This window comes from Carassius gibelio, chromosome A25, assembly GCF_023724105.1.
Source record: "Carassius gibelio isolate Cgi1373 ecotype wild population from Czech Republic chromosome A25, carGib1.2-hapl.c, whole genome shotgun sequence".
NCBI classification, from domain to species: Eukaryota; Metazoa; Chordata; class Actinopteri; order Cypriniformes; family Cyprinidae; genus Carassius; species Carassius gibelio.
In genome coordinates, this window is record NC_068395.1 from 16,768,835 (window position 1) to 16,794,186 (window position 25,352).

Sequence of the window (25,352 nt, forward strand, 5' to 3'; positions counted from 1 at the left end):
TTCGAAAACAGTATACCATCGCCTAGCCTTTTCGAACTTATTTCTGCTTTCAAACGAAGAACCGAAATGCACTTCGTTTGAAGTATATCGGGGCCTTTACTGCCGTTCAAATTACCAATGAAATGCTTTACTTTCTATCAGGAGAAGCAATGTGATTTATTTGTTCTTGTTCAAGTTCTATTATCAAATAAAGTGACATGGATTCAGCAGTGATTGGAAGGTTACTGAACGAATAATACAGAGATGAAGGTGATAAGGTGAAAACTAGCAGCAGGTCTACAGTAATGTTTGCGTTCTGTGGGCATTGAGGCGTGATGTGTTGACAGAAGCGCTCATAAAACCAACACTGATCCAACACCTTCTACATACATACAACACATTTTATCATGGCCCCATGCCACGGTGTTCCTGTAGTTATCTCTTACCTCAGTGACCCCCATGATGAGAAGAGACTGAAACACATTTAGAAACAGTTTATGATGACATCTTAGCTTAATGTGCTCTAGATATAGACATAGATTGGACTTTAAGTGCAGCACATGGCCTGCTTGCATTTGCCCGAGTGTTTATTCATAGATGTTTGAGCTTGAGGGGATTTGAGTAAAACTTGTAATGCCACAACGAAAGGCACAGAACTCCAGCATACAGGAAGTGAAGCACAGTTGGCTGGGTGTGGTGAATGTGGGAAAACTACCACACGTCTGTTCTGCATAATATTCCTGCTTTCTAGACAAACTACAATTACAGAGATTCCGTTCCCGCCGCAAACCAGGAACATGTCCACATGCAGCTGCTGTAGTCTACGAACGCATAGTTCCTGTGTCTAAAGGATGTGACCCTCACAGGGGCCACAGACAAACTGGAGGACTCTCCATTCGGTTCACACATCAGCTTCAGATCAAATGCTTAGCTTCCTGAAAAAAGAGAGAGGTTCTCTTCTTATCAATGTCTGTCAGTTCATTTGGGAATTAGACATTTTAATTGATAATAAATCAGACTTGAACTTGAATAATATAATCCCAGCAGAGGACTGAGAGTCTTATCTAGCCAAATCATTGGTCATTTTGTTAAAAAAAATCGAATTCTATACTTTTTAACCACAAATGCACATCTTGCACTAGCTCTGCGATGCGCGTCCACAAATTCACGCATGACGTAATCACGTTGGAAAGGTCACACGCGGTTTGATCTTAGTCTGTGTGCTCCGGTTCTGAAAGGTAGGGTAGGGTGAAAAACCTAACCTCAGTTTCTCCTCCAACTTCAAAATCATCCAACATCATTGTTTTACCCTTTTTTGTAAAGGGCTTTTGGATTTTTTGCACGTTCGCTTTGTAAACATTGGCTCGGTGCTTCTGCCTTCATCATGCGAGACCTTTCCAACGTGACTGTGTAATGCGTGAAGTCAAGCTGGAGCAAGAAGCATTTGAGGTTATATAGTATATAAGTAGATTTTTTTTTTTTAAAGAAAATGTTCAATGGTTTCAGTAGATAAGGCTCTTATTCCTCATCTGGGATCGTGTCGAGGCATTTGAAGCTGCATTGAAACTGTAAATTGGACCTTCAGCCATTGATCCCCATTGAAGTTCATTATATGGAGAAAAATCTTGGAATATTTTCCTCAAAAACCTTCATTTCTTTGCGACGGAAGAAAGAAAGAGAAGAAGAGCTTGGATGACATGGGGCGAGTAAAATATCAGGAGATTTTTTCTTTTCCTAAACTCATTTAAGGCATTATTTTAGAGTAAACACTGGTCATAATCTAACCTAAACTAAGACGATACTCATATTTAACTTTACCTAAGATTAACTGATGCGTTAGTGGAATAGTTCATTGTTAGTTCATGTTAACTAATAGAACCTTATTTTAAAGTGTTACCAATTTTTTTTTTTTTTATGTTTTTAAAGAGCCACACAGATGGGAAATCAAAAATGACCTGTATTACAGTGTATGATGTAGCTGTCCATCTGTGTAAACAATGTGCAAAGTAATTAAACCAAAAAGTACACGATTTATAAAGTTATTGGCTTCTAAAGTAACGAGTCGACTCTGAATCGCTGAAACGAGTCTTTTGCCCGTCTCTATGTACGTCACTAGGAGCACTTTGCATAATAATCTCCGCCTACCGTTTTGGGAGAAACGGAACTCTGACCTGCGTTAGAACAACAAGCATCTCCGAATCACAACACGAAGTATGATTATAAAGTTATGTGTCTGTTTTCTCCTGAGCGTCTTATCAGTATGTGTGCTGTCTGCAGCCTTTGCTGATCTTCATGTACAAACACGTCATTAAAATGAAGTGTAACTCTGTGAATACTCAACGAAGAGACATGAGAGAGATATCTATAGAAAGCTTGACATGTCTACTTTAAAACTAAGCAAGTGCGGCCGAAAACAGATATTCTGTGATAAAGTAATCCATATGAAAACAACGCAATGTCTGTTTTTCACGTCTCCCTTCGTTATCTAATGTGACCATGCCCCCGCGCTGAACGCGCTATTCAGATTCAAACTGAAGCGCGCGGCTTGAATACACACACACAGAAGAAAAAGCAGCGAGACTGTTCACGTTTTTTATTTTACTGTTTGCTTCACGGTGAGAGGAATAAGACATAATTCACCCCAAACAGATGCTAACGCATAGTTTACCGTGGAGGTGTGTGCGGAACAACCAATCAAACCTATGTTAGTTGACCAATCAGAACACAGTATGCTACCGAAAGGTGGGGTTTAAGGAAACTGAATCTTTTGAACAGCTTCGCGCGAACCGTTTGGGGATCTCTGAGAATTGAGGTAATTTTAAAATTATATTTTGACAAAATGACAATGTTTTTTAACCTTGGATGGATTTAAACCTAATGTACAGGACTTATAAACAGTGATAGGAAGCTTACAATTTTCATCTTACTGGCTCTTTAAAGGAAATGCACACCAATGTTTATTTGATAGTAGAGCAGAAAAACAACAAAAACAGTAATAGATGTTATTACAAATTATCTTTTTATTATTTTTGTTTTAATAAACATGTAAAATCGAATTTATTCCTGTAAGATATTTCAAAAACACATTTATTTTGAGGTTGGTGCTCAAATATTTTTGTGGAAACCGTGATACTGTACTTGAAAGGACAAAACAACAGCTTCGTTATACAAATCTTTTGTAACATTATCAATATCTTGACTGTCACTTTTGATCAAATAAATAACTTGCTGAATAAAAGTATTAATTTCTTAAAATATGTATATTTGAAAAGTCATTATTTTGTCTTTCTGTTGCTTGTTATTTGTTCTTTATTGAATTTCATAAATATATGCTGCGTTTATGTTGATATTAAGTACGTTTTGTTAAACAGGCTAAGCATTTCTGCAAACACTGTAAACATGGATTTAATATTGATTATGAATGTGACCTCAGTAGACTAACTAGATTAACTTGAGGAAGGACGCCAGTCTGATTTGATCTGTATCTGTGAGGCTTTTATTTCTTTACACGATGACATTTGCTCATGCGAGAGCTGCTGACTCACTGAAGAAAACAGCACTGTCATCCACAGCTGCCTCGGCGTCCCACGTCACATCCACTGTACCGCAACCACAGCCTAGCGCTTTATTTACTGTATACACATATAATATAGCAATGTGTTTGTTTAGTTAACCTGTCAATCATCTCTACTTGTGTTAAAAGCTTTGTAAAATGGTGCAAGGACTAATATATATGTAAAGACTAGCATTTGCATGCATATATTACATAAAAAATATTATTAGTCATATGTGTTATTGTCAACCTATATGGGGTTTTCAATGGATGGTACTGATATCATATTTTAATAATCAAGGCTGTACGATTTTGAAACAGACCTAAATTTACCAGTTTGGTTTATATACAGTATCTATTCTGTGTTTTAATTTCCCCGTAACAGAAAACAGTCCGGACACTCAGACTGAAATGTCATTATTATTGTGAGCTAGCTGATTTTATTTGATTTTGTGACCGGTGAACAACAAAAAGCATATGTGCAGACTTCTGAAACACACACAAATGGGCTGATCGCAGATCTAACGAACAGATCCGTCAATAAACCTCTTCTTCCATTGATCATCTGTCAGTCAGCTGTCTACTTATAGCACAGACTGCCACACACACACACACACACACACACACACACAACTGAAATCCTTGGCAATTAAAGGCACAATATATAAAATTTTATTTTATTAAAATATCCAAAACCACTAGAACAGGGTTAAATATTTTGTGTACTCATTTACACCCAAATCCCAAATGTTTCGTACAATGTTTAAATCCAGAGAAATAAGCGATTTTATCTAGTGACACGGACCGTGTACTATTTTACTATTACTATTTTGTATTTAAATACATTTAATCTTAGTATTTATTTAGTTTCAAAAATACATAAAATTATTTTTTTTGGACTGCTGATTTCCTGTATCAACAAGTTTAACAACAAGTATAACAAAAATACTAAAAATTAGTAAGGTTAAATGTATTTAAATACGTTTTCAAAAGGTATTTGAAATACAAAATACTATTTAAAATACATCCCATAGTATTTTGTATTTCAAATACATGTAATTGAAATACTGCCCACCCCTGAGTGTAGCATTAGGGGCTTAAGCTGGTGTAGTAGTACGAATATAACACAGATTTTAATTACATTATTTACTGCAAGTCACAAATCCTCTCCCATGACATTCAGATTGTCGCATTCTAATTGTTAGGAAGATTTGGAACAAGGACAGTTTATATGTGGCGTTGCTCCTGTTTGCCCCGCCCACTCTGAAATATCATTGGCTCAAAATCACAACAACATAACTGTACATTACAGATGAAATATCACGATTGGTTGTTATTTTACCCCATAGCGCAGACAAAACAATAATTTGCTGCTGTAAACTTTCCATTGTTGCATGACTATGACATGCCGCACGTGCACTGGCTGCAGCAGGTGACAAGTGCGTGAATGCACATCAGTAACGCGCACTAGTGCTCGTGCCCTACCTGAGCGCCACCCGGACCGTGCTCTCGTCCTGTCCGCTTGACATGATTCAGATCTGCATCGATCGATCGATCGCACACCAATCCGATCAATTCTGTAAGTGCGCAGCACCTTTAAGGCGGGGCCTCGGCTCGGCTCACGCGCGTGTCGTCTGTGTCATGGCCGAGGCGTTGATCTGCATGCAGCCGCTACAGAAGCGATGCGCCGCGGTCACGCCTGGTCATTAAACCGAGGTCCTGTGTGTGTCCCGATCTCATCTGATCTAAACTACATGCTCACTTCATGAAGTCCCAGCCGCAATGCGTCACCAAACCACGCCTCCTAGAGGACCCTTGGGGTGACGTCATCATACGCATGCAAATCAGCGTGTTCTGCCTGTTATCAAAGTTATGAGACATATTCATTTATATTGTGGATATATCTGCAGAGACACAGATATTAGCTGCACTGATATGTGTATTTCTTTCTTTCTTTCTTTCTTTCTTAAAATTATTGAGAACCTAATTCTTTTGTTTGGTATATTTAACACATAGAAGCAAATATGACAACCCTATTTTACTACTACTACTACTACTACTACTACTACTAATAATAAGAAGAAGTCGAAGAAGAAGAATTTCAATTGTATGCACTGTAAATAATTATTATGTCATTATTTTATCATTTTTGCTAAACATTTTATTATGAATAAATATATGTAAATAAATATATATTCCACAGTAACAGTATACTTTTTGTGGGCATTTTATATTGCTCTTCTGAAATAACATAAGCATAAAAAGGCTAATTTAATTCATTTCAATTCTAAAAAGATGTTCTGCATGCAGAAGTCAAAAACTACAATTACACAAACAACTATTATTAATCAAATAATTAATCATTTGTTGACTATTAATTATGTGAGTTTGAGTAATAATAATAAAATAATAAAAGAAGCTCAACATAATTGCAAACTATCACAATCACACACAAAACTATTATTAATCACGTTATTAAGTAATATTAATTGTTATGAAGTTTGAGTATATTTTCATTCATTAGGGGCCAGACCAACATAAATTAATTGTTATTTAATATAATATAATATAATATAATATAATATAATATAATATAATATAATATAATATAATATAATATAATAATACAAATGAAAAATTATAATACAATCAAGTAAAATATAGTATTATTATATTATTGAATAGAATGTGTATTTGTGAATGTGTGTGTTTTGTTTAAAAAAGTGACGATAAAACTCAGAACCTTCATAATGCACGGTAAAGTTAATCATAATGAGGTTGTAAAACATTATATATTTTCATAAATAACTGTACTTAAAGTTTCTGCGTGTGTCTTAATGCATTATATAGATAAACTGTAATTATAACAAAAAACTGTGAATACAATTATTCATGAATTCATACAATGCATTATAAGGAGCATTAATTAACAAAGTCATAATTAATGCATTAAAACTACTTTTATAATGCATTTTATTAAAAAGGTTTACCCAAAATAATAATAATAATAATAATACCACATTGTTTATGTTATATGTCTAAATGTGTTGCTCATTATGGATCTGATGCAGTGGTGTTGTGCGCTCTCACCCGGTAATGCTCTTGTGAATTCATCTGTTTTCTGAGCCAGGGTGAATGCATTCAAACATTTCAATGAAATAGCATTGGTTTATGTAATCTCCATTTCAATTTGAACATTAGCACACATCTTACAGGCTGCTGGGGAAATCTTTCTACAGTACGTGGGTCTGGGGGAGCGTATATGAGTTCTCATGCTGTCACAGTTTCATTCCATAATTTCCTTTAACTCGATGCACTTTCCACTTGAACTGAGTGTGAGTGCAGAACAGTGCTGGTAACAGAGGTGAAACAGTTCAGCACTGGAGCTCCAGTGTCTTGACCTCCGGCCAAACTGCAGTGTCCAGTTACTCGCTCTCACATTACCAGAGGCACACACTCAAGTACAGGACACAGGACGCTTTCTATCAATACACTGCACACTTGCTCCCCATCTAGTAAACATGGCATATTACTGGCTGCTTGATGAATTGTTTTTGTTCTTGCTCTTGTGAGGCATGTACTGTCTCATATACAGCCATGCCAAAAATATTGGCACCCTTGATAAATATGATCAAAGGCGGCTGTGAAAATTCATCTGCATTGTTAATCCTTTTGATCTTTTATTTAAAAAAATCATAAATTTATATCCTTTCATTGGATAATATGAATTTAAAATGGGGGGAAATATTACTATTACTACTTATTATTATATTAATACACATTGGCCACAATTAACAGCACCCTTTTATTCAATACTTTTTGAAACCTCCATTTGCCAGTTTAACAGGTCTAAATGTTCTCCTATAATATCTGATAAGGTTAGAGAACTCCTCACAAGAGATCAGAGACCATTCCTTCATCCTGAATCACTCCAGACCCTTCAGATTCCCAGCTCCATGTTGGTGCTTCTCCTCTTAAGTTCACCCCACTCATTTTCTGTAGGGTTCAGGTCAGAGGACTGGAATGGCTATAGCAGAAGCTTTGGTTTTGTGCTCATTGACCCATTTCTGTGTTGTTTTTGAGGTTTGTGTTTGGATTATTGTACGGTTGGAAGATCCAAACATGGCCCATTATAAGATTTCTAACAGAGTCAGTCACTTTTTGATTTGTTGGTATTTGATAGAATCCATGATGTCATGTGTCTAAACAAGATGTCCAGGACTTCCAGCAGAAATATAGGCCCACAACATCAAAAATAAAGCTGTATATTTCATTGTACACATCGGGTACATTTAATAATTACATTAAATAATCTGTGTTCACCAAACCCATCTTGAGTGTTTACTGCTAAAAAGCTCATTTTTAGTTTCATCTGATCATAGAAGCCAGTCCCATTTAAAGTTCCAGTCGTGTCTGATAAATTAATATGCCATTCTTTTTAAGGTTTTCTGAACTCGAGATTCAACTATTTTCTGCAGTTCTCCATCTGTGATCCTTGGAGAGTCTTTAGCCACTCAAACTGACCTCCTCACCATGCATTAGGACGATATAGACACACGTCCTCTTCCAGGCACTTTCGCAACATTTTCTGTTGATTGAAAATTCTTAATTATTGTCCTGATGGTGGAAATGGGAATTGTCACTGCTCTAGCTCTTTTCTTAAAGCCACTTCACCAATTTGTGAAGCTCAATTATATTTTGCTGCACATCAGAAATATATTCTTTGGTTTTTCTGATTGTGATGGATGATTAAGGGAATTTGGGCTTTGTTTTCCCTCCACTTTATATTTCTGTGAAACAGGAAGCAATGGCTGGATAATTTCATGTTTATGCTGGAGTGCTCAAAATTGTGAATATGACTGGGAATATACTTCAGAGATATTTTACTCATGAGAATTTCTAGGGGTGCCAATTATTGTCCAACGAGTATTTGAGAAAAACCTTTATTTCATAAGGATATTTCCAACCATTTTAAATTCTTATTATCCAATGAAAGGATACACTTTTGTGAATTTTTAAATTAAAGATCAAAAGGATTAACAATGCAGATGAATTTTCACAGCCTTCTTTGATCAGATTTACCAAGGGTGCCGATATTTATGGCCACAACTGTCTCGTGCTAAATATATAAATGTAAAAGTGGACATAAAATAGGCCTAGTATGAAATTAAGGTGATTTTAAGCAAAATCTAATAAAATGAACAGAGAATACTGAATGAGAGGGTGGTGGACCAGTGTCCAGCTCTGGTCTAAATGAGGGGTAAGAGGTCAAAGAGGGTCAGTTTGGGACAAGACTGAACAGGTTTCAGCCAGACGGAGCCGAGACAACTCTACAAGAGACTTACACAACCGGCTTCAGAAACTTTATTCATCTGAAAATCTACAAACACAGCATTGCACAGTTATCAGCAGCAATTTCAGCTTCATAGTCTTCTCAGGAACAACATCTAAACATTGTGACTGAACTGGCTCAATGATTGACCGTTTGATACTGAGAACAGAAGTGATGAGAACAGTACACTGGAAAAACAAATAGTGTAGGATTCCACTAATTACAGAGAAACATCAACTAATGCACTGAATTAAACATGATATATTTAAGTAGAAAGGTTATTTTAATTTTGTAAAACATTCTCTAATAATTGTTCGTCTTAATTATAATATCTGTATCATTAGGTTCATAAATGTTTAGAGTGTAGTGCCAGAGAAAAAGATATCAAAACTACCAAATAAGTAGAAAACACATCACAAAACAAAGCTGCTTTATAATGTAAAATCATCACGATTCTACAGTTTGATTATTTCCATAAAATGAATCTTCAAGTCCACATACAAGGTCATCATTACTGCAACTGCAGCAGAAAAATAGATTTAATAATATCATTTAGCATTTAAAAAAATTAGTTGTTTTTTCTCCACACAACACAAAGTAGACTGAAGCTCTACTAAAATCTATCAGTTACAGCAGAAAAATTATTTTAACTTGTTCCCCAGTTTATAAAAATGAAAACGCATAATAAAGCGTTATGTAATCTGTAAAAGCCACACTCTTGAGATCACGGATACTCACTGATATGTAGGAAATTCTGCTCTCTGGTTCCAAAGTGGCACAGTGCAGAGCTCCCAACTCCACACGGGGCTAAAACATCAAACACTGCCAGCTTCATTCAACAATACCAGATCATCATCAGTCTCCACCACCACGAGCCCGCATCCTCAAACCACATCACAAGTCCACCTGAAGGAATAGTTCAGCCACAACTCTGCCATTATTTATCAGCAGTTTGTTGCTTTTTTTGTTTTGTTTTTGTCACTGTATGGAAGCAAAATGTGAAGATCCTTAAAGGCGTAGTTCACCAAAAAATTAAACTTCTGTCATTATTTACTCTCTCTTTTGCTCTCTCTCTCTCTCTCTCTCTCACACACACACACCATTTATAAGAATGTAGGTAACTAAACAGTTTTGAGTCCCATTGTCTTCCACAGTATTTTATGGGAGTCAATGGGAACCAAAACCATTTGATTACCAACATTCTTCAAAACATCTTCACATACAGGTTTGGAATGACCCGAGGTGAGTAAATGATGAAAAAAACAATCCCTATAAAAACAAGCAAACACACACACACACACGTTTGGAATGATATGAGGGGGGCAGAATTTGTGGGTGAATTATTCCTGTACTTCCAGGGTCAGACAGCGTGTGTCTAAAAGGAATCTTAATGTGAGCACAAGGGCTTTAAAGAAAAAAAGAAAAGTTAAGGTTTTAAGGAGTTTTAATCATGAGATTATTTTCACTTTTGTGTAAAACATTCATTCGGAGGTTAGTAACAGAAGTTCTAGAAGATGAACGTACAGCTCTGTACACCTTGAAAAGAACAAACTCTGTTTGCTCTGTCTCCCAATAGTATAATAAAGTGTATGCACATGGGTCGCACTCCAGAGCACTTATTTGGATAGCAATCTCACTTCCTGATCTCATGAGCCTTTACTTAAGCAAACAACACGTTTGTCTCGAACACTACTCATCTGTACATGTGCAAATACAATCACCGCAGAAATATCTCATGTGCTTATCAAGCATCAACATAATTAAATTGACACGTTTACGTTTTTGGAACGAGTCAACTAGAACGTTGAATCTCTGGAATGGGAACCACAGCACCCCTCGCACCATGAATCATCTTCATCAGTATCTATTCATCATCAGTCAGGTCTTCTTCAGAGCGGTAGTTTCCTCCGTTTACCCGGGTGTAGTGAACGCTGGGAGTGCCGCCGGCTCCACAGCTGCACAGCTGTCTCCCGAACAAAGGCTCGATCTCCTCCAGACGCAGACCCTTGGTCTCCGGCAGACAGCCCACCACAAACACGAAGCCCAGCAGAGCCAGGCCGGAGTACAGGAAGAACGCACCTGGGCAAAAGAGACATTCACACTGAAATAAATAATCATTATACATCATTATACACATTTTGGCAATAGTTTACATATACATGTAGACTTGTAGATTGTACTCACCATTTGTGCTATGGTTATAAATCCATGAACAACCAAATACAGTTCCATATTAACCCCAAAACAATGCTAACAACGCTAGCAACCACCCAAACATCCCATCAGGTGCATAGCAACTACTCAGAAAAACCTAAGAACTGAATGACAACATGCTCAAAACACATTAGTAGCTTCCCACCTAGTATCAGAACCAATGACCCAAATGCTACCACTCGAACACTGTAGCAACAACTTATTATTATCAACCAATAAAAACATGCAGTCAACCCACGCAGAACTGAAACTGAACCACCCAGACCCAAAACTCTACAAACTGAATATCAATGTACATAAAACACTTTCCAACTAGAACCAAAGTCCATTTAAGACAAGTCATGTCACTCGGCGGCCATCTTTGAAACACCTCTCGGGGATGCAAGTGCAACTCCCATCTCTTTGAATGGTGAAACATCCAATTCTTAAAAACTGTTCACTACGCTTACAATTAAATTTCATATTTGAAATAACCAAAGTAATCTGAAAACTAAAAACTATGAGATCACCTTATCAACCATTAACAGTACCTATATCCCTCTATCAACCCCAAAGCAACAACCCGAACGCTGTAGCAACCTCTAGCAACACCCTCTCAACCACTCAGTACACTTAGATTTACATTTAATCATTTAGCAGACACTTTTATCCAAACAAAATTAAAGAACCACCTAACTAGAACCCCGTCAACTGTTAAGCAACACTATAGGAACAACCCCAACACCTTATATAATGCACAGCTACTCAACTCAACAACCTACAGTAGCAACTGTATAACACCACGTTCAAAAACACTCAGAACACCTAACAACCTTCGATATTGCCCGACAAACACCCAGGACACCCTAGCACCGACAAAATAATGCCCTAGCATCCACCAAGATCATTCAAGCAACCATCCCAACCAACCCAGCAACCACATACAGTAACAACATACATTAAGCACAAAACATACAAGTAACCACCAAAAACAATCCAGAAAACTGCATGGTGACATACTACACACTGTAACACCCTATTGAATGCATAGCTTCCCAGAACCACCTTGCAACTGCATCAACCCAAACTCTAACACATCTGATCTGAAATCAAGTCCACAACCCTAGGGTCAGGAGTCAAAGCTCTCTAACCACCAGGCAACGGTATGTGTGTTGGAGCAGGGTTGGAACAAAACTCTGCAGAGATCCCGTAATCCAGGTATTGAGTTTGACGTCTCTGGCCTAGTGAGTACAAACCACTGGGAGTCTGTACAGTAAATACTGTTATGGTGATCAGGGTTGTGTGTGTGTGTGCTGTGTTGTACCGTAGTATGTCAGGAACTGGGCCACATGGAGGAAGGTCAGGGACACAAGGACATTACAGATCCAGTTGACTCCAGCAGAGCAGGCGTTCCCTGTGCTCCGAGCCCAAAGCGGATAGATCTCAGAGTTCACCGTCCACGGCATTGGACCCATACCTGCTCCAACACACAAGCTCACATCAGACATCAAGCTTTAAGGTCAGTAACAGTTACTTTAAGCTCCGGTGAACTGAGTGAACTCTCACCTGGGGCAAAGAAGGCCAGATACAGAATGAGACCCAGCAGAACAATCCAGGAGTAAGATGTTGGGCAATAGTTATAGGCCCAGAATACACCTAAACTCTCTTGTGTGCCATTGGAACACCTCAATGAACAAGAACAAGATGAGACTTAATGGAACATTTAGGTTAACATTATATTTATAAATCATAAGCAAAGAAGTGCACTTTTGCATTAAAAAAAAACACATTTCTTATTAACTGTCAGCTAGTGGTTGAAATTGGTACCTCAAAAAAAAAAAAGTTGATTTCACTAATTCCATTCAAAAAGTGAAACTTGTATATTAGATTCATGCATTACACACAGACTGACATATTTCAAATATTTATTTCTTTTAATTTTGATGATTATAACTGACAACTAAGGAAAGTCACAAATTCATTATCTCAATATTTTAATATTGGCTGAATATTTAATAAACATTTGAAATATATCAGTCTGTGAGAAATGTGAAATAAATCAACTTTTTGATGATATTCTAATTGTATGACCAGCACCTGTATAGTTAAAGGGGGGGGGGGGGATGCTATTTCATGCATACTGAGTTGTTTACACTGATAAAGAGTTGGATTCCCATGCTAAACATGGACAAAGTTTCAAAAATTAAGTTGTACATTTGAAGGAGTATTTCTGTTCCAAAAATACTCCTTCCGGTTTGTCACAAGTTTCGGAAAGTTTTTTTCGAGTATGGCTCTGTGTGACGTTAGATGGAGCGGAACTTCCTTCTATGGGTCTTAAGGACACCTCTCCTGAAAGAGCGCGCGCTCCCGTATAGCAGAGCACTGAGAGCACAACAGACTTCACTGATCAGAGCGAGAGCGTCGCCAAATGTCACAAAAGAAGTGTGTTTTTGGTTGCCAGGGCAAGACAACCCTGCACAGATTACCAAAAAAAACAGCATTAAGGGACCAGTGGATGGAGTTTATTTTTACAGAGCATCAACAGAGTTGTGCAAGTGTTTGTGTTTGTTCCCTGCATTTCGAAGATGCTTGTTTTACAATATGCTTGTTTTACTTCCCTGTAATATATCAGTAATATACTGATATATTACAGGGAAGTCGTGACCTAATGGTTAGAGGGTTGGACTTGCAATCGAAGGGTTGTGGGTTCTAGTCTCGGGCCGGACGGAATTGTGGGTGGGGGGAGTGCATGTACAGTTCTCTCTCCACCTTCAATACCACGACTTAGGTGCCCTTGAGCAAGGCATCGAGCACAAATTCTGAGTATGGGTCACCATACTTGGCTGAATGTCAATGTCACTTCACTTCACAAACAAGGCCCAGTTTGACGACGGATTTGAGTATCGTTTATTTCTTAAGGATGATGCAATCCCAAGGAAAAAGGGTCACGATCGTGTGTTGGAACCGCAGGCAGTGAGTAAAACTGCTTAAAATATCTCTGCCTCCTTGTTAGTGCGTCCCCTCCCATGCCAGAGACCCGGGTTCGAGCCCCGCTCGGAGCGAGACGTTGCTGCTGCTGCTGCTCTCGTTCAGTTTCAGCCTCGGGATCTGATTCTGGATCATAAATATACGGCTGAATCTGACTGTTAGCCATGGTTTGTTTTGGTTGTTTTTTTCCTCACGATAATGTCACAGCTTCCAAACGCTCTCAACACAAAAGCCTACTCACGCTCGTGATTCTTTAGCTCCGCCCACACGTCACGCCTCCTGCCGGTCGTGTTTTACGGGAAAAATCGGTACACACTATCTTTCTCTTATGAATATAAAAAAACTAAAGACTTTTTGGAGTTATGAAGGATGCAGTACTACTCTATAGGTACTCAAGATTAACAGGATATTGAGTGAAACGAGTATTTCACCCCCCCTTTAACATTTGAGGCTTAATGCTTTAGAGAAGCAATAAAAGTTTTCAACTTGTTCATTTTCCTATAAAAATATGGAATGCAGTTGCTTCAAACATTGGTATAAACATCATTGAGTGTAAAATGTGATAATTGCAATTAATAATCACAATTTCAAGTGAAGAATCGACAATTAGGATTTAATCATTATCGTGCAGCCCTACCTGCAAGTTAAAAATTTGAAGTATACTACAAATGCACATTCAATACAATTAAGTGCACTTCTATTCACAAGAGCAGAGATATCTATAGATGTATTACCTGCCCGCTGCAGCCGCCCCAGTGTTGGCCACATCCACAGGCAAACATGAGGACTCAATCACCACTGTGCCATTCTTCCCATAACAGAAACCACAATCTGGATTCAACATGCAGGATTCACAGAACCTTCAGCGTAGAGACAGAAACAAACTCAGTCACACTTGTGCACTAGATTTATATACATCGAGTAGCTCAGTCAAGATCCAGAGTTTATGGAGCGCGACTGTCAGACTCCTGAAGTACATAATCCCATTCATTTTTCCACAGAGAGATTCATTTAAGTAAACAGTTATGAACAAACCTTTTAAAATCACAGCTCAGAGATTGTTAAAGAGATAGTTCACACCAATACCCTAAAACTACTGTATAATTTCATAACATTTTCATCTCTTTAAGCTTCGGTAAGAACCACGAGTAAGTGTGAGTTACTGATTAATAGTGTAACTACTGCTAAATAACTACACTTCCCATAATCCCTTGCTGTTTCCACAGAAACAAAAAAAGCCAGAAGAGCTCCTCAGCCTATTTTAGATGATATTGAGTCTCTTATACACTCTAACTACTTTTATATTTGCATATACTTTAATATTCTGAAGTTATCTTCAAATATATTGTATAGTATTTTTATTTTATTTTATTTTTTCTTATTTGCATAGTCCTTATTCTGGTAAAAATACATAGGTCAATCTAGACTACTAAAAGGCAAAACTCACCCATATGTGATGCAGGTGGAGTTGTGGAGGGAGGGGTCATTGGGGTGAAAGGTCACGGGTGGAGAGGCCTGAGCCGTAAGCAGGAAACCCGCAGCGAGCACCATCAGACTTGCAGCAGTACCTGAGTGATTCACAGCACACGGCCATTACAGCACTACATACTTCAGTCTGTTAGTGAGCACCTGTGTTCATGGCTGTGTCCGAATCATCACCTAGTATGCTGCCCAGAGTCAGCTTCCTGCGGCCCACCCTATCCACGAGCCACACGCCTAATAGAGTAAACAGGAAGTTGGTGAAGGCTGTGGCAGAAGCCAGCCAGATGGCCATCTGATCATTCTGTACTCCAGACATCTGCAGGATGGTGGCGCTGTAGTACCTGCAGTGTTCAGAGAGATCATTTGATTCCCTTCAAATAGACAGTACCCTTGTGAGTCCAAGGTAATGTTCAAAACTGAATGCTACCACATTAATGATGCCGTTTCCACAGTGTGGACTATGTATTACAATGTAGATAGTATACACACTCATTTCGAAAGATTACACTGTTGTTTGTTGTTTCACATACTTTAAGAAAAGGGTTACATTTCTGAAAACTCTAATTAAAAAAAAAAGTCAGAATTGTAAGAATAAGTTTACATCTCACAATTCTGTTTTTGTTTCCACCACGGAATAAAAAGTCAAGGTAATTGTGACTTTTCTCTCACAATTCGGACTTATTTTTTTTATTTATTTTTTTTAAATTGCGAGAATAAAGTCAGAATTGTAAAATAAAAACATTGCATTTAATTCTGAAATAAACTGTAGTCTTAAAATCACAGCAAGTACGATAAAGATCACAAAAACAACAACGTTAACCGGGGATGCACTCTCAACCGATGCTGATACCATCTTTAACAAACAACAGTTGTACACTTAAGATACCGATATACTGTATATGTCACTTGCCCACTTATTTAACTTTTATCATTAAAACATTTTATTTTGATGATGCTTTACATTAGCAAAGTTCTAAAGTACATGCAGTAAGGTATTTTAGCTAGTTTATTGTGATGGCATTAAATTAAATAAATAAATAAAAAAATATCTGATAAATACTGATGGCTGATACATTGGTGCATCTTAAACAATAACTAAGAAGTTGTAGTTATCATTCTAATGTTATGAGAACAGCAAAGTCCACATCACAGCAATAACAATATCGCCACAGATGCAAGCTAGCTTTGGAATCACTTTGAGAGCTATTTTTCAAATTGATGAATGATAAAAAATATTGACAGCCAATTAGAGTCCACCTGACTTTAAAGGGATTGAGTATTAAAAATGGCAAACAACAAAATGACAGCACACACTTAATAATGAACAGAACGTTGTTTTTGTGGTGTTGTGAACGCTAATATACTTATCCAGGAGTAAAAGCAAAAAAAAACCCCTGAGCCTGAACTTTTTTCCGGGGGCAGCACATGCAAAGCATGCAGTGACTGTGGCAACTTTAACATTTGAAAGGATACTATGGCAAAGTTATCCCTTTCTTTATTCAAACTGATTTTCTTTTTCATAAATAGATGGTTGCCCTGAAAGCTGCATCATACACTTGGAAAATTATGAGCTATATCACTGTTTATCGACACTGTGTAACACTACACTTAGCTAATGAGATGAGACAAAATACAGATACTTGGTTCAGTAGAACAAGGCAATATTTGAATACTATTTGTAAGAAATTTTCAATGACAAAATATCTGTCTTTTAATTACAAAAAGTAAAAAGCAGTTGTATTAAAAAATATTTTAACTAATTTAGGACTGTATCTAATGATTATTTAGGTAATCAAGTAATCTACAGATTATTTGGACAATTGAGTAATCTGACATTTTTTAGTAAGCTAAGTGAAAACCAGGCTTTAGTATGACTATTTATATATAAACTAACAATGAGGCAATAATAATTGGTAAAAAAAAAAAAATTACATTAAGTACATGGCACATTATGTATTAAAACAAATACCTGCAGAAGGCGCCAACAACCTGGTGACGTTTAACTTTACAGCCTGATTAAACAATGTTTGAATCCTTTAAATCTTAATATTTGGCCACAGGCAAAAGGCTTTTATTTTGAAATCGTGATGTACAATACATGCCATATTCAGACATAGGTTGATGAATTCTCCTATGTTGGCAAAGTTTTATACATGATTTATGTTACAAATCTAGTGAGATAAATCTAGATGAAATCTAGACGAACGTTAATTCAAATTCACAGCATATACAAAGGAAGAGTGTTGCCCCTTTTACAAATACAGTCTTCGCTGGCAAATTAAGTTACTAATTATTATTATTATTAAGTTAATTTGTTCTGGCAATCATATGGTTCTTATGGAGATGACATGATTACTCTGAGTATACTATGATGCCCGTCTCATATTTGTAAAAGGAAAACATTCTGATTGGCTAGTAATGTTAGTTTGGTTGAGAGTGAAAGCTGCTCCTCTCATACCATCGGTAGACTAACTCATGGACTCGAAAGTGATAATGAACAAGATTTCCTTTTTTTTTTTATCTAGGATTTTATTTATTTTTCGCAGCCAAACGCTGCACGCCGGAAATCTGAGAATTTACAGCCCTGCTTATCGTTACGATTATTATTCTAAGTTTGAGTCATATGGATAAAGTGCTGATAAAGTCACATGTGTTCTGGAGACCTACATGACTGTATTGATTCCTGAGAGCTGCTGGAACATCTGTAGGCCACAACCCACGATCAGAGCACGCCGTGCTGGAGCGAACGTCAGGATACGCCACAACACTGGACCCTCTGGACATCCATCAATCAAAATTACACAAAGAGTTCACACATTTTTGACAAACTCATTTTCGATTACTTCATTAGGGTTTTTAATATAACTTGTATATATGATTCTGGTTCACTACTGATAAATTTCCTTACAAAAAGACATTAAAGCCTAAGTCTAACTTCAGGTTAATTTTTTTGTTTTCCGTGATGGTGGAAACCCTGAACTCAGCACTGTGTGTGTGTGTGTTGTGACGTCTGCATGATCTCACCACCAGCATCAATCTTCTCCTCCTCAATGCTGCTCCGAATGCTCTCATACTCCTCATCCACATTTACACCGCCACGGATCCGACTGAGCACCAGTCGAGCATTCTGGGTATCTCCTTTCTGCAGGAGCCAGCGAGGACTCTCCGGGAGGAAGAGGAACCCCAGGAACTGCAGCGCAGCAGGAACAACTGACAAGCCCAACATATACCTATACACCGACACAAAAATGATGAAAAAACCAGCTCCTTATGAACCACACCTGTACCTCATTTTTATCTCACATTCACATTCTCCGCCTTTCCTGCAGAATGTCTGAATATGTCTATTTTTTTTTTGATTTGTAGTTTTATATAAATGTTTTGCTTTATATTTAGATATAAGTTAAGCATGAGCCACTGGATTCATTTTTTTATATATTTTGTATTAGTATCGACTATTAAATATTATTTGCATATATTTTATTGAAAAATAAATTATTGAATTATTAATTTATTTGTAATAAATTATTTTACTTATTGGGTTGCAGCAAAAATATACCAGTCGATAAAATAAAATTTTGAAAAAGAAGATTGAAACTGTTTTTATGCAGGTAAAACTGTCCTCACCTCCAGCCATCATGGGGGAGGTAGCTAAAGACCCCGTCCACCACGCTAGCTATGAACTGCCCACCGGTGATAAACAGGGTGTTAATGGTGACCAGCTGACCTCGGAGTTCAGAAGGTGAAACCTCAGCGATGTAGACCGGCACGGTCATAGATGCAATCCCTTAAACACAAGACATAAAAACCGATAAGGCACACAAACTGAATTCAAACAGTTTTACACACACCGTATATGAGTTACCTATGCCGAGCCCAACCGTGAGCCTCCCACACAGAAGAACCTCTTTGTTGGGTGCGACGCTCAGGATGATTCCTCCAGCAGAGAAGATGAAGCTAGCGAGCAGTATACAGATTCTCCGGCCGTAAAGTCCATTGAGATACCCTCCAGCCAGAGAGGAAACGGCCGCAGCGCCAACAGTGATGGACACCAGCAGCTCCTGCCATAAAGAGCTGAGGTTCATCTCCCTCTTGAGCAGCAGCATGGCTCCAGACACCACTCCTGTGTCATAGCCAAACAGGAACCCACCCAGAGCCGAGAAGAACGCCAGGGTGTAGACGAAACATGGCGAGCCGCGCTGGACAGAGCGGGTCTGACGCGTGGACGAGTGATGTTCTCGGTCGCTGGCCTGGACATCAGACGGCGTCCTTATCAAGCTCCTCTCGTCCTCAACTCTCCGGTCTCCTATCAGCTCTTCCATTCTCCACAGCTTGTGCACATTGTTTCCTAAATCACAAAGGAAACACCTTGTGATCATCAGATGATCAACATTAACAAAAGCCACGTAACCCAACCCAGCTTGACTATGTTGGCATTGCACACACTTCAAACCATCTGCAAATCAAATACTGGAGGTTATATGCTAAATCTTTCAACATATAGTGATTTGATATAACACATGCACTGTACAGAAAAATAAATCTGATTTAGTGGAAAATATCATACAAACACTAACTTAGGTTAATTTAACAACACATTCTACAAGAAGTGATTCGCGGGCGAATTGTTCATTTGAATCGGTTCTATCTAATGACTCAGCTGAGCCTATTGGCAATTTTGTTTGTGTATCACTCGTTTGTCATTATTTATACAAAGCATTTAAGATATAGTGGTGGATTTAATTGTATTGTAACGTACAGACACACGTTTAAGTGCCACATGGCGGATTTCTGTTTAATGAGTTCAGTGAATCAGTGAATCAATTTCGGATTCGGTTCGCTGAAGAGAGCTATTCAAACGAACCGATTTTCCGAAATGAATTACACTTTTCGGGTCTACATCACAAATCCCAAATCCCAAATCTAAAAGAGGCTCTATGCCTCAAGCTAGCGAAATCGCCTCATTTTGTGTGTTGTACAGTGTAAAATGTTTCATCGACTGTTAACGCAGCGATATCTCACTTCGTACGCATGCATTATAGCTACAACAAAATACATCGAAATTAAAAAGTGTCGCGAAAAACATTGTACGTTTAGATGAATGCTTCTGAAAACTTATTTTATTTTTATATTCATATTCTTTCAACATTGTTTCATAAAACATGAAAATGCACAACTTCCTCTATGTCCACAGACATCTACAGTTAGCAATAGCTAACGCGTTTTAAAAATGAACAACAATCGTGTCTCGCATACATTTGCACGTGAGTAGCTTCAAATAGATATATTTTCGTTCTCCTCTTGTAACCTACCAGCAAGACGCTTTCCTCTGTGCCTTTGCTTTGTCTAGGACTGAGACGTCCTCCCTTTTCTTCTTGCTTTCACTCTGTTGTGCTCAAACAGGAAGTTTGTGAATTGTTGCAGTCATATGATTCATAACGCAGCGCCGATCTTCAGCCTCGTGCATGACCGAGATTTCTTCTTTTCACCGCCGAGAGTGAAATCGGGAACTACAGCCCAGTCATATCAGTCTTTACTCTATCATAACTCATGTTCTGCTTTGCATAAATATGGCAGAAGAGCTCGCGCGCTGTGAAACAGATGATGACCTACAGCAGCAACATTGTGTCCACATGGTCAGTGAGTATCAGAAGCTGCTTTAAACTTGTGTTTGATGCCAGATAATAGAAGACCATGGCTGATAAAGAGGAGCTGGGGATCAGGCTCAAGAAGCTGCTGGTGAGGTTGAACCTTCAAGAGGGGAAGCAGTTGGGCACCATGGTCCAGATTATGCAAGACCTGCTGTTCCTGTCCCATACGGAGCACTGTGGTAAATAATGAGTCATGACCACTGAAAATGTGTTGACATTTCTAATGCATGTCTTATTATTTTCATTGACAGCTATACAGACGTTAACCCCCCTCTGTGTGCTTTATCCAGTGGGACATCTGCTCAGATATTTTTAGACCTGTGTTCTTCTTTTGTCCTGCAGTTGAGCTGTTTGCTGATCAAAACGTCCATATGCCTCTGATTCTGGTATTATCATCGCATTTTAACAACAAAGTTCAGCAGGTAGTCATCTTTTATATTGCCTGCACAAATTTCCTGGCAAATGCTTAATAGTTCATCCAAAAATCCAACATCCTGTCACCATTTGAGTGCCCTCCCTCTTGTGTTGTCCCGAACCATATGACTTTGGAAAAGGGGGATATTTCGAATAATTTTCATGCTGCTTGTTGTTATATAACTGAAGTGAACAGAGACTGAGACTATCAATCTCAAAATGATAAAAAGCACCTTTGAAATAACAAGAAGGTAGTTAATTTGCTCCTCATTTGCACATTTTGTGAGTTCATGTTTTTTCCAAGTTTTCAGACATTTTGAGTTTAAGTCATAATTCATTGAAAATCCCGTTTGTCCTTGAACACACTCATTACAGTGCCAAAAAAACAGTTTTTATTTCTGTTTTTAGTGTTCCTGTAGCTCAACTGGTAGAGGTTGGGGGTTCGATTCCCCGGGAACACATGATATGTAAAAATGTATAGCCTGAATGCACTATAAGTCGCTTTGGATAAAAGCGTCTGCTAAATGCATAAATGTAATTTAATTTAATTTAAACAACTTTAAATGAACACTTTTTTAAAAGAACCCTTTTATTATTATTATTATTATTATTATTATTATTATTATTATTATTATTAGTGAGAAGAAACTATTTCTTCGAAGAAAGTTTCTTTGGCTGTTAAAGGATCTTAATAGTTGCCATTGTTTCATTTTAAGAGTGCATGTTCAAATATTAAAAATCATCTTTTAAATGAATGATAATTATTTGTTAAAAATTATAAAAAAATGTTTTTGATTAAAAATATATATTAAAAAGAATATGTATATTAAAATGGTATGAAACTATATTTTATATTCAATAATAATAATAATAATAACCGTTTAAATTTGTACTTTTTCTTGTAAAATCTTTCTCCTGTAAATTGAATTGAAGTGTTTTATTGACTCAGAAAAGTGATTTAGCTGTAGTGAAGTGTGATATCCTGTTCTCATCACAGGTAGGCTGGTCTCTGCTCTGTCGTCTGATGGAGATCTGTCCCGACACTCTGGACAGTCTGGCCAACCCTGATGAATATGAGTTTACTGAGGTGCACAAGTAAGTCTCATTGAGTTCTTTTTATGAGCCTGAATGGGCTCCTTTTTATATAGTATAGTGCATTGTACTATTGTTTATTATATAGTATATTTACTGGTTAAGATTAAAAGTGTTTGACTTGGATGATTGATGCATATCAGTTTATTTCTATAGCACTTTTCACACTATACTAAAGAAAGAGTGCTTTAGAAAAACTCTCTAGGTGTAAAAGTATATAAGAAGAAACATTGGGTGGTAAGGAATTCTGGGCAGTCACATATTGAACAAATAAAACAAAAAAAGTGAAAAATTTTTTACAAAGTATTCCTGCACACACACTTGAGCACATGTAATTTCGCTGCACAGTATTTTGGGTTGTATTTTTTATGTTTTATCATTATACATTATATTGTATATAAATAATATATACTATTATTATTATAAATATTATAGAAATCCATGTCAAATGCCGATAGTAAAAGATGATGGCAGGTAAGGCAGCGAAATGTGGATCTGAGTTTAATAGGTGCTCTTAAACTTTGGAATGAAAAATAAAAACACATATAAAAGAACATTATTTTGTGTATTTGCTGTAATTAAATGTGTTTATGTGGTTTAAGGTAAAAAAAACCACATTATTTTCCACATAATGTACAGTATTGTTTCCCCTCAATGCCCTGCTTTCTGAAACGTGTAGATTTTTACAAAGCTTATCATTCTGAAAAGTGAGGAGTATGCTGATTGGCCAGCTATCCAGTGCATTTTGATTGGCTGAATACCTCCAGCTTGTGACGTAAATGTTACACCTCTTACCATACTGTGATGCTGTGCCTTGAGGTGAAGAGACAAAAACAATAAAACCCATTATAAACAAGGCAGTTGTTGCATCCAGTGGGAACATAATTACTGATTATAATAACTTACACTGCCTTTTTATGCGTTGCGTATCGGGCTGCGATTCAATCATGTCTGCTTTTATGATCGGAGAAATGACAAAAAAAAACAAGTTTTACTCTACACTGGTCAAAACTCACATTTGAATTATCAGTGGCAAAATCTTTACACATGAAAACATACTTAAAGACTGTGATTCAGCATTATTTGTCAGAGCACTGGCATTGTGGACTACTCTCCCCGGAAACAGTCCTCGTCCTCCGTAAAATGTGTTGCACACATCTGTATATTTGGGTTCAACTGTCCTGGAACAGTGTTGTGAATACAACTTAACTACTGATTTCTAGTTGTGTCCTCTTTTGGAAGTCCAAACAAAGTAGTTTCACTTTCATAACAAAACACACATAGTCTTCATAACACGGTGGCAGCGACAGTAACATACTACAGAGAGAATAAAAGTTCTTTCAATGCATGACCATTTGGGTGGTGTTATGCAAATCCCACTCAGTGACATAGATGTGGGGGCATGTTTAAAAAGAAGTGGTTTAGGAGGGCGTGGACGAATCTTAACTTTCATAAAGAATATCTCTTTGGGTTTGAGACTTTAGTCTTGGCAACTTTAGGGATCTTATGTATTCATGAACAGCTTGTAACATTCTAAAGAGAAATGAAAACTTGAAATCACATCATATGACCTCTTTAAGAAAATATATTTCATCTTCAACTGGATTTAGCTGTGTTGTGAGCCCCAAATAGTTTAGTAGAAATAATTAATAATTGAACAGGAGTGTGAACAAGTGTGGTGATGATTACAGCATGGGACTGACAAGGTCATACGATGTTTGTAGATCTGGTTAGAACTTTAGCTGCTGCATTTTGATGAAGTTGCAGTGCAGTGTATTTATGAATGCATTGGGGCATCCAGCCAAAAGTATATTGTAATAAATCAAGTCTCAAATTTGAATGAATGTGTGAACCTAATGCTCTGCTTGAAAACATGTTATGTAACTTAAATATTTATGAGAAGGAAGAATGTAGAGCTGATCTTACAAGGAAACTGTACAAGTACAAGGGCTCAGGACCGAACCCTGTGGCATACCATAGTATTAAATTACAAGAGGTCCTCTTTCTGGTTTTACCAATTCAAAGAAAGGATTTTTAGAAATCTTGGCCAACTGAAAAATATGAACATGAAAACTATGAGCATGTACAGCACTCAATACTTAGTTGCAGCTTTTTTTGCTTGAATTACTGCAGCAATGCGGCGTGGCATGGAGGAGATCAGTCTGTGGCACTGCTCAGGTGTTATGAGAGACCAGGTTGCTCTGATAGTGGCCTTCAGATTAGAGGTGCTCCGATCACGATCAGCCGATCGTTAATGCGCATCTGGTCAGTAAAGCCGGTTCTCTAAACATCGGATAATTCCATCAGGTGCGTGATTTCACATAGAGCAGCTGTTACTACACAGAGCCGTTGTTAATAGAGAAGATGCGCAAATCCACTTCATTTTCAGCGTTTTTTGGCGCATCTTCTCAGTTAACCCTCTGGAGTCTAAGGGTATTTTTGGGGCCTTGAGAAGTTTTGTCATGCCCTGACATTTGTGCTTTTTTCAGTTTCTTATAAATATCTAAATGGGTAAAGTCTAATATCACTGTGATCAGCACAAACTGGGCTATAATAATATGTGAAATGCATGCATGTACATGATTGTATTTTTGAGAAAAAAAATGTTATGCATGGTTAGTGAAAAACTAAAAATGTTAAATCACTTGAATAAGGCAATAAAACACAT

The 25,352-nt window shown here is 37.4% G+C and overlaps 3 protein-coding genes across 6 annotated transcripts in view; 1 reads left to right on the plus strand and 2 right to left on the minus strand.

Moving 5' to 3' along the window:
- LOC127947112 (kinesin-like protein KIF21A) overlaps positions 1–5,313 on the minus strand; it is a 58,702-nt gene extending 53,389 nt beyond the window's left edge. For all 4 annotated transcript variants that reach the window (XM_052544078.1, XM_052544079.1, XM_052544076.1 and 1 more), the window contains exon 1: positions 5,018–5,313. In XM_052544078.1, coding sequence (XP_052400038.1) covers positions 5,018–5,061 — 44 coding nt within the window. In that variant the 5' untranslated portion in view covers positions 5,062–5,313. The remainder of the gene's footprint in view (positions 1–5,017) is intronic.
- Positions 5,314–10,290: 4,977 nt separating this feature from the next.
- On the minus strand, positions 10,291–21,005 carry LOC127947129 (proton myo-inositol cotransporter-like). Its single transcript, XM_052544119.1, has 11 exons — positions 20,840–21,005; positions 19,393–19,875; positions 19,155–19,314; positions 18,552–18,757; positions 18,195–18,303; positions 15,705–15,868; positions 15,493–15,613; positions 14,780–14,905; positions 12,624–12,742; positions 12,382–12,534; positions 10,291–10,943 (listed from the first exon to the last, which is right to left on the minus strand). The coding sequence occupies exons 2-11, from the start codon at positions 19,847–19,849 to the stop codon at positions 10,729–10,731; spliced, it is 1,830 nt and encodes a 609-aa protein (XP_052400079.1). The 5' UTR covers positions 19,850–19,875; positions 20,840–21,005; the 3' UTR covers positions 10,291–10,728.
- Positions 21,006–21,210: 205 nt separating this feature from the next.
- Positions 21,211–25,352, plus strand: part of lrrk2 (leucine-rich repeat kinase 2) — a 46,638-nt gene continuing 42,496 nt past the window's right edge. Inside the window, exons 1-3 of the mRNA XM_052544074.1 lie at positions 21,211–21,357; positions 21,521–21,600; positions 22,590–22,687. Coding sequence (XP_052400034.1) covers positions 21,222–21,357; positions 21,521–21,600; positions 22,590–22,687 — 314 coding nt within the window. The 5' untranslated portion in view covers positions 21,211–21,221. The remainder of the gene's footprint in view (positions 21,358–21,520; positions 21,601–22,589; positions 22,688–25,352) is intronic.